This window comes from Cryptotermes secundus, unplaced genomic scaffold (genome assembly GCF_002891405.2).
Source record: "Cryptotermes secundus unplaced genomic scaffold, Csec_1.0 scaffold562, whole genome shotgun sequence".
NCBI lineage: Eukaryota > Metazoa > Arthropoda > Insecta > Blattodea > Kalotermitidae > Cryptotermes > Cryptotermes secundus.
The window spans coordinates 33,387-45,544 of NW_019720170.1; the positions used below are offsets into that span (position 1 = coordinate 33,387).

At 38.7% G+C, this 12,158-nt stretch overlaps 1 protein-coding gene across 1 annotated transcript in view; it reads left to right on the forward strand.

The window, feature by feature from the left end:
* The window catches only part of LOC111867718 (probable ATP-dependent RNA helicase DDX10), a 37,943-nt gene extending 26,247 nt beyond the window's left edge, over window positions 1-11,696 (forward strand). The window contains exons 9-14 of the mRNA XM_023857797.1: window positions 3,495-3,671; window positions 3,838-4,079; window positions 6,938-7,134; window positions 7,219-7,379; window positions 8,028-8,324; window positions 11,510-11,696. Coding sequence (XP_023713565.1) covers window positions 3,495-3,671; window positions 3,838-4,079; window positions 6,938-7,134; window positions 7,219-7,379; window positions 8,028-8,324; window positions 11,510-11,621 — 1,186 coding nt within the window. The 3' untranslated portion in view covers window positions 11,622-11,696. The remainder of the gene's footprint in view (window positions 1-3,494; window positions 3,672-3,837; window positions 4,080-6,937; window positions 7,135-7,218; window positions 7,380-8,027; window positions 8,325-11,509) is intronic.
* The last annotated feature ends 462 nt before the right edge of the window (window positions 11,697-12,158 follow it).

Sequence of the window (12,158 nt, forward strand, 5' to 3'; positions counted from 1 at the left end):
GTAGACCTGTGATTTCCCCAAAGCATCATCATTAAAGGCTTGCCGAAGCATCCCAACAGTCTCGGCTGCAGTTTTCCCTAACAGAAAGCAAAATTTCATGCACACTCTTTGTTCCTTCTGGTCGGCCATCTCACCAATCGCCAAAGGGTTGAAACAGGAACGCACACAACAGAGCACCACAGACAAACCACTTAACTCAGACTGACACCAGTTCACTAACAGTCGCGGGAGACCCCCAGCTAACACCACCTAGCAGCACAACTCGTAATTACAAAGCATGCGCGCGCAACAGGTCGGTTCCGGTTATTTTTGGGTCCCCCTTTGTATATGGTGCAATCCAAAAGTTCCCGAAATATATTAATAAAAACTATTACATCTTACCTAGATCTTATTCTGCACCATCACCTTCAAAGTAGTTGCCTTGGGAGCGCATACACCGATCCCAGCATTTCTGCCACTTTCCAAATGCATCTTGGAAGTCTTTCTTTGTTAGGGTGTTTAGTACCATCTGCATTTCTGCTTGAATTTCCTCAACTGTATCAAATCTTCGCCCCTTCAACTTGATTTTCATCTTGGGGAAGAGAAAGAAGTCGCATGGAGCTAAGTCTGGTGAGGAGAGTGGGTGGGGAACAACTACCATCTTGTTTTTAGCCAAAAATTTCTGCACAATGTAAGCCGTATGCGGTCGTGCGTTGTCATGGTGGAGTACTCAGTCGCCACTTCTCTGGACGTTTTTTCCTCATGTTCTCCCTCAAACGCCTTAGAACATTGTGATAGAACTCTTTATTGACTGTCTGACCAGGAGGGACGAACTCCTTATGAACAATCCTGTCAATATAAAAAAAAAACAGATCAACATGGACTTAATGTTGCTCTTGACTTGTCGAGCTTTTTTTGGCAGAGGTGAAGAAGGGCTCTTCCATTGCGACAATTGCCACTTGCTTTCAGGGTCGTAGCCATAAACCCAACTTTCGTCACCAGTGACAACCTTCGAAAGAAAGTTTGGATCCTCTTGAAGCTGTTGCTGAAGTTCCCTGCAGACTTCCAAGCGATGCTGCTTCTGTTCAATTTGCAGCAGTCGTGGCACAGACTTCGCCGCAATCCTCCTCATGTTCAGTTCCTCTGACAAAATTCGTTGACATGTATCATAACTTAGTCCCAAGGTGTTACAGAGGTCTTGGATGGTCAGTCTACGATCTTGCAGAATCAGATCCTTAACTTTCGCGACATTTTCTGGTGTTTTGCCTGTTGACGGCCGTCCTGAACGATCGTCATCATCAGTCAATGTTCGGCCATTTTTAAAACGCTTATACCAGTTGTAAGTTTGTGTCTGGCCTAAACTGTTTTCACCAAAGCTTGCTTCAACATTTGGTGTGTTTCTGCAGCGGTTTTCCCAAGTTTGAAACAAAACTTTATACAGACATGCTGCTCTCTCAGGTCAGCCATCGCAAAACCACAAACTCACAGAAACACAACAATGGAAATATGTTCACCAACAATAAACCCAACCACTCAACTTGATGCCGCTTGCCACACTGATTCAAGAAGGATGTGTGAGGAGACACCTAGTGGTATTTCGATGTACTCATAATCATTCATGCGCAAAATTCAAATTTCGGAAACTTTTGGATTGCCCCATGTGCATACCAAGTTTCATAAAGATGGGTTCATTCAAACATTGTTAGTGGGGGACCCTTGCTGTTGCATGTTAGTAGACATGGACTTTGGATTGGTAATTGGATTTATTGGACACCTATAACTTGTAACTACAGGAAACTATATTGGTTTCATGGATTTATGCACTCTGCAAATCACTGCAACGCGGCATAAATAAGATCTTTTATGTCTACATCAGTTGTTGCCTGGTAATGACCCCTATCAGTGTCCATCCCTCAGCTCCTGTACTCATGTCCTTACCAGCTGGCAATTGTCTCAAACTCCTCATGGCCGCAACTAACAAAAGCAAAGTGATCTCATAAGCCTACTTTAATTTTTTAAAACTAAGGAGGGTAGGCTAAAAATGACAGTGTGGACTTGATTAAACTGGCTGAGTATTGTATGATGAACATTGCAATGAATCCTCAGGTTCCATAAAATCAGGGAATTCCTTGAAGAGTTGTACTGTCTGGGATATAATGCCAGGTAGTCTGCTGAAAGTCAGCCAACATTTTGGAGAAGTATGTTGCCTGCATTGTAAGGGTTGAAGAGTAAGCCAAACAAAAAACACCAGCATTAAAATGGAGGTGGTATGTTCCTCCAAAATGTCAGTTGACTTTCAATGGAGTATACAGTGTTATACATACTAACATCAAGGGACAGCACCAAAAATCAAAATGTGCAGTGCTTATGGATTACAGTAAGTACAGAATTGGTGTTGACAAGTGTGATGAAATGTTGGCATATTACTCAGTCCAGAGGAAATCAATAAAGTGAGGGAAGGAAGTTTTCTTCAATCTGCATATGGTAAATGCTCACATACTACACAGTAAGAAGAGATGAAGGGAAAAATCATCCCACTAGTTCTGATCTATGAGATGTTTGCTGAAGGCCTCTTCGGTGGTGTAGAGCAGGAGTGGACCAGGAGTACTTCTGCAGACACACTTACAGATATTTTCTATACTGAATTCCAGCAACACAGATGTAAGACAGTCTCTGTGAACCTGCAAGAGCATACATGGACATTGGTAGCCAATGAACAGGAAAAGCTACAAAGAAGCTTATAACAGCGCACTGGCAGAAGTATGATGTGTGAATCTGTTTGAAAATTACCACTTGAAAATAAATTATTGGGAGTTATTTGACTGTTTAAGTGTAAGTCATTTTATCTTCATTTGTGGACAATTTTTCTGCTGTACCAGCCTCCAGATTGACAACCATGGCATCTCCTAACAACCAATAAAGAGGATATCTTTCAACAAGGCACTTGAGGAAAGGTTATATACTTTTGTATGTTCAAATTTAAAATATTTATATAAAAATTACAGAAGTTACAATTTTTTTTAACATAACTTAAAATATTTTGGTGCATGAGGTTTAAATATTTAAATACCCCAAGATTGAAAGTGTGAAGTGTTACAGTTTTCTATTGGTTTGTGACAATGGTTGATTCATTATACAGATCTTAACGTTGGGTGATCCAGTGATTGAGATTTGCTCTGACAGGCCCAACTGGGTATGATTCTTTCCCCCCTTATACCTTATGATGGAAACAGATACAGTTTCTGAAATGTGCATATCAAATAAACCCAACACAACAGATACACCAAAAGGGTTGGTATAGCAGTAACTCTGTAGAGTCGTATTTGGTTTGAATCTCTGCTGGGACACTGATTATCATGATAGGGTTTTCCTCAGTCCCTTCGTGAAGATGCTTACATTCGACACTGTATACTGTAGATACTGAGAGCATTGTAAAATATCTTCTACCCAACCCAAACTATTGGTTATGTCCAGCATAATATTCATATAACGGGAGATGTTCTCTTTGTTTACAGAATCAACCCAATGAAATTACAGTCTCCTCTACGGAAAATGGAGGCATTTTTGGCGAGAGATCCCAGTTTAAAAGAATCAGCTCAACGTGCATTTGTCTCTTACGTGAAATCTATATTTCTTATGAAAAACAAGAAAATATTCAACATACATGCCCTGGACACTGAGTTGTATTCCAGGTAAGAACTGAAATAAAGTTGTGGGGCAGAAGCTAACCAGTTTGTTCCTGTATATACATATTTCACTGCCAGTTCACAAGGAGAACCTGTGGTGAGAGGTCTTATTTGTTTCACCACTTTGTTGGTGTACACTATAAAAATTAATTGTAGATTTCCATTTTTTCAGATCTTTAGGGTTGGCAGTACCACCAAGAATCAGGTTTCTTCAGAGAGCTCAGAAACAGCGAGGACAGCAGATAACAAAACCTGAGAACTTGGGAAAGGATTCAGATTTGTGGGTTTTACCTAGTTCAGATGCACTGAATTCTCAGAAATTTAGGAACACCAGTAGCAGTGAAAGCTCAGATGAAGAAAGCAATCAGAAGCAAGGCACTAGATTGACACAGCAGTCCCTGGCCTTTGGGAATGGTGAGAATGGGTTTGCATTGTCTGTCATATTCCAGATTTTAAGACACTCTGATGAATGCAAAATGAAGTTCCTAATTATGTAATCCAAACAGTTGTTTGAAAGCTCAGACAGTTTGGATTACTACATAATTAGGAACTTCATAATCGAAATTGTTCACTGGGTTGTGAATTCAGGGGGATTGAAATGGGTTTGATATGTGGCTTGTATGGGGAAGACAAGGAATGTATACATAATTTTTGAAGAGAAACCACATTTGGAACAAAGAATGATTTATGTGGCATTTACTATCCCATCCCCTCTTGAATATTTCTGTCTGAAACCCGGTCATAAGCCCACAAGAAAATATTTTGTGAGGAAAAATGTGTACACAAGAGCCAACATTTTGCATTACAAGCATACCAAAGCATGGTGTGTTCTCAGGTTGTGGATGGAAGAGAAAGCCTGCAGATATGGAGGGTAGCTGCAAATATACTGAATAAGCAGTCATGAAGAGCCAACAAGGGGTGATCCTCCAGCTTGGGGGTTGGGCTTGGGGCCGACTCACCATAAAAAATAAGCTTGTTATAAAATGTAACATAGGGCCTTAGACTTGGATAGGTTCTTTGGATAAATGAACTCAGATAAGGAAAATGGACATGAGATTTGGTACATGAAATGTAAGCAGTCTGTATAGGGCAGGTTTGCTCATGACAGTTGTGAAGGAAATATCAAAACATACGTTACATGGAGTGAGGGTACAGGAAGTCAGATGGAACAGAGGGGGCACCAAACCAGCATGCAAATACACATTTTTCTATGGAAAGGGGAATCAGAATCATGGATTAGGCACAGGTTTCTTTGTATATAAGAGAATCATATCAGCAGTTAAAAGAGGGTGCAGTTTGTTAGTGACAGGATGTCATACATAATACTAAGAGGTCACTCGTGTGATGTCATTGTTCTGAATGTTCATGCCCCAACCGAGGATAAAATTGAGGATATGGAGGGCAGCTTCTCTTAGGAACTAGAACATTTATTCGATAAATTCCCTGAATACCGTGTGAAAATCTTGCCAAAGTAGGTAGAAGAACCAACTATAGGGAATGAGAGTTTACACAAAATTATTAATGATAATGGTGTTAGAGTAGTAAACTTTGCCACATTCAAAAATCTGTTTTTGAAAAGTAAGATGTTCACAAATTTAATTGGACATCTCATGGAAAGACACACATCAAATTGACCATGTTTTGGTAGATGACATTCAAATGTGCTTAGTGTCCAATCTTTCAGGGGAGCAGAGTGTGATACTCATCACTGGAGATAGTCAAAGTTAGGGAGAGACTGGCAGTGAGTAAACAAACAAACACACAGATTTCATATGGAGACGTTCACTTTCAATAAACTAAATGAGGTAGGGGGGTATTAGGTTGAAATCTGAAATAGGATCATAGCTTTTGAAAACTTAGTTGATGATGTGGATATTAATAGAGCCTGGGAAACTGTTAAGAGATAATATACAAATTTCAGCCAAAGAGAAGACACACCACCCACTATGGACATTATTTCAAGCAGTGGCTTGAAATGGGTCAGCACTCAGTTCTCTGCTAGTTTTGTGTCAGTAATGTTATGTCTTTTAGAAGGAATATGGTGAGTTCAGGCAAACTTATTTGCCAGAGAGGACACAGTTCATAGCAGAGAGGGATAAACTGTTTGCAGCTTAATAGTGATTTATTGTGACCAGGACACAAAAAGATAAGGAATTGTAAGAGCTGATTCAGGTGAAAACTTTGAAAATGGTGTTTGGGTCACTGGTAATGGCATGTTCTTAGTACTTAGCAATGTTTCAAAGTTATCAGTAGAAGATCATGTTTTCAGCACAGCATTTACCAAGACAGTGGCTTCAAGGCTGAATAATGTTAAGGTGAATCTTAGGGAAGTAGCTTTTGAGAGTGAGAAGTGAACAGAACTGGCTTAGGATTGTTTCCAGTGATAGTTGTCATACTGGAAACCTTTGTTTAAACATAGTTGGAATTGGTCTATTGTAATATTTGCTTTTGATGAATATCAATTTTCATAAAATTTCTCAAGAATCATATACACCAAAATCATCAATATATGTAAGTCTTACATCAAACATTTCAATATGCTATAGTATATATTTAATAAATTAAATAACATAATTCTGTGCATGGTAATATCTATACTGTTCATTAGCTTTGCTGGTACTCTACTTGTATCTTTTAACAATTAAGAAATGTATGCAGAGCATAATTCTGGCACATTCACCATTATTTCCTTTAAATCTTTTTTGTTACAAGATGACACAACATAAAAATCTCTTTTATTTAATGATCTCTAAAACCATAAAACTTACAGAAGAATTGGACTGGGCATGAAAGATGTTTTGTTTTTCTTTACTACTTTTGTTTAAAACATTTTCACTGTGATATTTAGTGAGCAAAATTGCACATACATCTTCACATAACCAAAACTGAGGCATGACTCAAATTCTAGTAAAACTCTCCAATATCAAATTTCATGAAGATCTATTCAGTGGTTTTCAAGGTTTTACATGATGGCAGACTGACAGACAGGCCTGACAAAGCTGCTAGACATATTTTTGCAGCTTTTCATTGCAAACACAAAAGCTGAACATCAACACTATGTAAAGAATGCATTTGAAAACTGTGCAGCCAAATTGAAGTTTGTTTGGATATGTTTATGAGATGCTTGTACTAAGCATCATCTAGATTAAACCATGGCAGATACAGCCTGCCTAACTAGCAGTAGCACAGTTCATTGGTGGGGGAAGGATTAAGAATAAGTTTCCAGTGATTTTTGCCTTGTCTTGTGCTAACTTCAAATTTTAAATTTCCAGATGACAGTGACAGTGAACTGGATGTACTGAAGGTAAAACGTAGAGACCATGAGTTGGAAATGGAAATTCCATCACCAGAGGAAAATTTCCATCAGAATGCAAAAAAGAAAGTTCTTACAAAAGTGGCTATGGCAAAAAAAATTCTCAAGAAGAAGATTATAGCTAACAAAAAGACATTATTCAATGATGAAGGACAGGTGTGTACTCAGAAATATCTCTATTGTTATTGTGACTGATTCAATACCTCCTGCTGTACAGTTTCACAAGAATTTTTATTGCAGGCTGTGTTGGACCATGCAAAGGAAAAAGTTTCAGATCTTGCCAGAGAATATGAATCACAGATTAGAGGTGGAATTGACATTGAAGAAGCAAAGCAAGTGCTGAGGGAAGAAGACAAGTATGACAAGCAACGTTTCAGAGACAAGATCAAAGCTAAACACAGGTAACATAGTGGTTGATGTCTCCAACTGTGGTCAGTTCAGTCTGCTTGAGCTTTGGTGAAAGAGTTCATTTCAGAGTAGGGGGCATGTGACAGACTCCACTTAGGTACACAGGTACAGTGATGACCAGCAGAAGGAAACCACTTTACGAACTGGGCTATCATAGCTCAAATTTGAACAATAAATATTACCAAATATTACTTCATCATCATCTAGGAAAATTTCCATTTTATACAGATTGATGGATGATGAGTCTTGAATCCCCCCTAATAATTTTTCCTTGTATTCTGTTCTAAAACTTTTATTTCCAATTCAGTCCTATCTTGTTTTACCCTCAATACTTCTAAAAAAATGTTACATCCATTGCTAAGATTTTCCTTTTGATTCTCTTTGTAAGGGCACATGTTGGAATGTCATGTCATATATGTATAGTTTAATATATCCAAGTACGTTCTAAAGGGTTTTGATGATGGTGCATAAAACTCAGAATTACTGGGTTTAGTTATACTGACAGGTTATCCAGTGATTGATGTTAGCTCTTTCTAAGGGACCCAACAGACTTTTATTTTGCACTGTATGTAACCAGTGTACCAAATATTTAAAACCATTATTTACTACTATTTTCAGCATGGTATGTTCTCTTTTTTCAGGGAAGAAAAAGTGAAGTTAAAAAAGGCAAGACATGAACAGAAAAAGCAAGAAAAGTCTGAATCTGAGGAGGACTTTGACAATGAAGAGGATGCTGAGGAGGGTCACCTGGACTTATCCTGGCTACCGGATCCTGACAAAGTGTATCCCTTAAGGGATATGGGTGCTGAAGACTCTGATAGGAATGAACTGTCTCATGCTGGAAGAGGCAGTGATGGCGATGGTGATGATTATGACAGTGATGATGATGATGATGGTGATGGTGACAGCTGCTTAGAGGAGGAAGATAAGAATCACATGTAAGAAATGAGCTATAGAAAAGTTCCCATTTAAGAATTCTTTAAGGAATGCTAAATTTGAATATTAAACTGAGGATAATCTTAAATTCACTTTTTGTCACAATTTCAACATTTTAATGACGACCAGTGCAGTTCTGTGTCCAGCATACATGCTTACAATATTGTATTTTGATGTATGTCCAGCTCATATATGTAGGTAAGTCAATAAGCAGGTTACAAATGGATATATATATATATATAATAAGAGTACTGGTTTGAAAAATGATTTTATTTCTCAACATAATCTCCCTGTACACTGAGGCACTTGTCCCATCGTTTCACAAGCCCCTGAAAACCAGCAGCATAAAATTCTTTGGGCTGCTGTCGTAACCATGTGGCGACTTCCCTTTCTACAGCTTCATCGTTGGGAAAATGTTCAGCCGAAAGATGATGTTTAAGAGGGCCGAACAAATGGAAGTCGCTTCAAGAAAGACTCATCACCTGTGACCATTCGGGCTAGCATATCGTGTCCATCATGGTAGTGACTGAGATGCTGTAATGCCAGACCCATTCTTTGCATTTTGTGTTGTGGGGTCAGCATGCGCGGCACCCTTCATGCACAGACTTTGTAGAAACCTAACCTATCATGCGACTTCCATTTGTTCGGTCATCTTAAACATCATCTTTCAGCTGAACATTATGTTTAAGATGGCCGAACAAATGGAAGTCGCATGATAGGTTAGGTTTCTACAAAGTCTGTGCGTGATGGGTACCGCGCATGCTGACCCCACAACACAAAATGCAAAGAATGGGTCTGGCATTACAGCATCTCAATCACTACCATGATGAAGGACACGATATGCTAGCCTGAATGGTCACAGGTGATGAGTCTTGCTTGAAGCAACTTCCATTTGTTTGGCCCTCTTAAACATCATCTTTCGGCTGAACGTTTTCCTGATGAAGCTGTAGAAAGGGAAGTCACCACCTGGTTCTGAGAGCAGCCCAAAGATTTGTATGCTGCTGGTTTTCAGGGGCTTGTGAGACGATGGGACAAGTGCCTCAATGTACAGGGAGATTGTGTTGAGAAATTGTTTAAGTTCCATATCCATTTGTAACTTACTTATTGACTTACCCACATATATTCTGCTTGGTTTATGAATGAACCTGTTGACTGTTGCTAGTTACAGATTTTTTTATATAGAAGGCATGTAAGCACAGAATTACTGAAATGATTAATTAGAGCATATGCATGTCTATATTGTCGCATGTTGCACATGTAACGTGAGAAATCAATTCATGCAGGTCTCGGATTTAGCGGATCAGTTTATTGGACACTTGCTTTTACACACATAAGTACAATTATGATTACTTATAACATCTGCAGAAACTTCTTCTTCCCTGTTATAATGACTTGCACCGCTCTCCTTGGTCAAGTGTCTTTCCCTTGTTGAAGAACTCTTCCTGCTAGAGTCAGATACAAACTAACTGTTAAAACTGTCTGGTCCCTTTGAAGCTGGACTGTTATAACCTGGTTTTGGATGGAATATAGCGCACCATGTAAGAGCCTTTGGTCTCAGCTGCTGTCATGCAACAAACCATCTGTTGTTCTTTCATCTCCGGGGAAACACGTTTGTTGCTTAAGGTATTCCTAGGCAATGGCCTACTGTTATTGCGTTTCCATAAAAGTATACCTTCTGGATTCCCAGCACGCGACAATATATATATATACCAGTTATAATAATAAGTGGACTTACTATACTTTTCATGGTCATCTTCAGGTTGCCAATACAGTTATTTAAAATTTGTAATTATACATTTTAACTGAGTCATATATATACAGAGTGATTCAGAAAGATGGACACAATTTCAATTGACTATATTTCCTGAACTGTATGTTGCATTTGAATTCTGTAAAGTACATTTGAAAGAGGATGTTACAAAGTTTCTAGTACTACTGCTAGTGCCCTCCATCACTGCGTCCCGGGCCAATCGCATGTATCGAAGGAGAACATGGAGTGCATTCGCGTGAACTTTGAGCGCAGCCCAATGAAGTCAACCCGTAGTGCTAGTAGAGAACTTGGACTATCGCAAACAACTGTGTGGCGTGTACCACCTCTTCCCACAAATTTGAATGACCTAAGAAACTGTATCACAGCTGCGGTGAACTCAGTGACGCAAGATATTTGTCATCGAGTGTAGGATGAATTCAGCTACCGTCTATTTGTTATCCATGCAGCCAGAGGGGGGGGGGCACATTGAACATCTATAAACTTCCATGTATGTATAATCAAGTGTAATTTACAGAATTCAAATGCAACATATAATTCAGGAAATATAGCCAATTGAAATTGTGTCCATCTTTCTGAATCACCCTGTATATATAATGAACTGGAAACAAAAATGTATCTTATGTACATACTATTATGATATGGCCCATAAATGTAAAATAATATTTTGAACTGTTAAAACATTAGAAGTGTCTAGAAGATCCAATTGACCAGTATTCATGAAATTTACTGTCAACAATATGTCACTGGTGGGCACCCCAAGCTGATGCATTTTGATATACTACAGTCAGTAATAAAAATGTAGAGGCAGAATCCATACTTAACTGATAATTTCTTCCTGGTATGAAATATCATGAATCAGGCTCTGTAGCATATTTACTGGTACAACTGCAAGCAATAATATCTTCTAACTGGAGGACGATACAGTGGCATGACCATGTTTACACACAGGCTGAGCACATGAACCCATGAGCTAAATTCTTTTGAACTACAAATTTACATTACCTATTAAGAACACAAGATTTGTGCAGCACAAAAGTAGAAAGATATACTGCCAGTTTCACATTCATTCATTCATTCATCAGTAATCTGTCAAGACGACAGGTCCACAGTCTCTTCCAAAACAGTTCCTCCACTTAATGCGATCTAGAGCTTTCTCCTTCAAATGAGAATGAACATTCATATGACAAATCATTTAGTTTGATGCTCACCCAAGAGCTGTGCCATATGCAAATATAAATTAACTTTTCATTTTATCATATATTCATGTACTTAACAATGGGACATTTTAATATTTAAAATAAATACCGCACAAATGAGATGTAGCTTTTTGTAGAGACCGACTTAGCTGCTTACATGATTTATGCTCTATACATTATGGTGTAGTATTGTTATAACTGCAACTTGTTTCTACCATAGGTTCCAGCCGTCAAAGAGAAAAAGATTTCGAGAAGATGAGCCATTGGATACTGGCCTTTCATTACAGGAAGACGAAGACCTGGCAGTGCACCTTCTACGAAACGCAAGATAAAGTTCATGAGTTGAAAAGTTGTAGTTATGCAGGAAGTATGTGTGTTGTTCCATCAATAAATGAGCCAACTGTTCATTCCCTTGTTACTGTTCTAAGAATTTACTGTATCCTACAATTAATATAAAATGTGTCAGGGAAATGCATCTACCAGAGGAAGCCTTCACATACACCCTGAAGGAAGATTAGTTACATTTAAACAGCAGAGAGTTGAGCTCATTGCAGGGTTACTTTGCTGTCCATCCTCATCCTACAGTTGAGGGCAGAGGGAATTATTCCTGTGGGAGTCTCTTCCTTCACACTTACCAGGTTGGGTTCAAAACATCAGAAGGCCATAACTGGAAGGATTTGAAGGAATAATTTTCTATTTAATGACCACAGATGCTAATGCACAAACCTGCTTTTAGTCAGGAAGAAAAGTGGGTAGACACAACAGGTAGTCAAAATAGGAAACTGAGTATCCGTTTGAAGTGTACATATAAATCAACTTGAAAGGAGGGAAGCATTTCCCAAAGATCACTGATTCTTAAGTGATGTAGC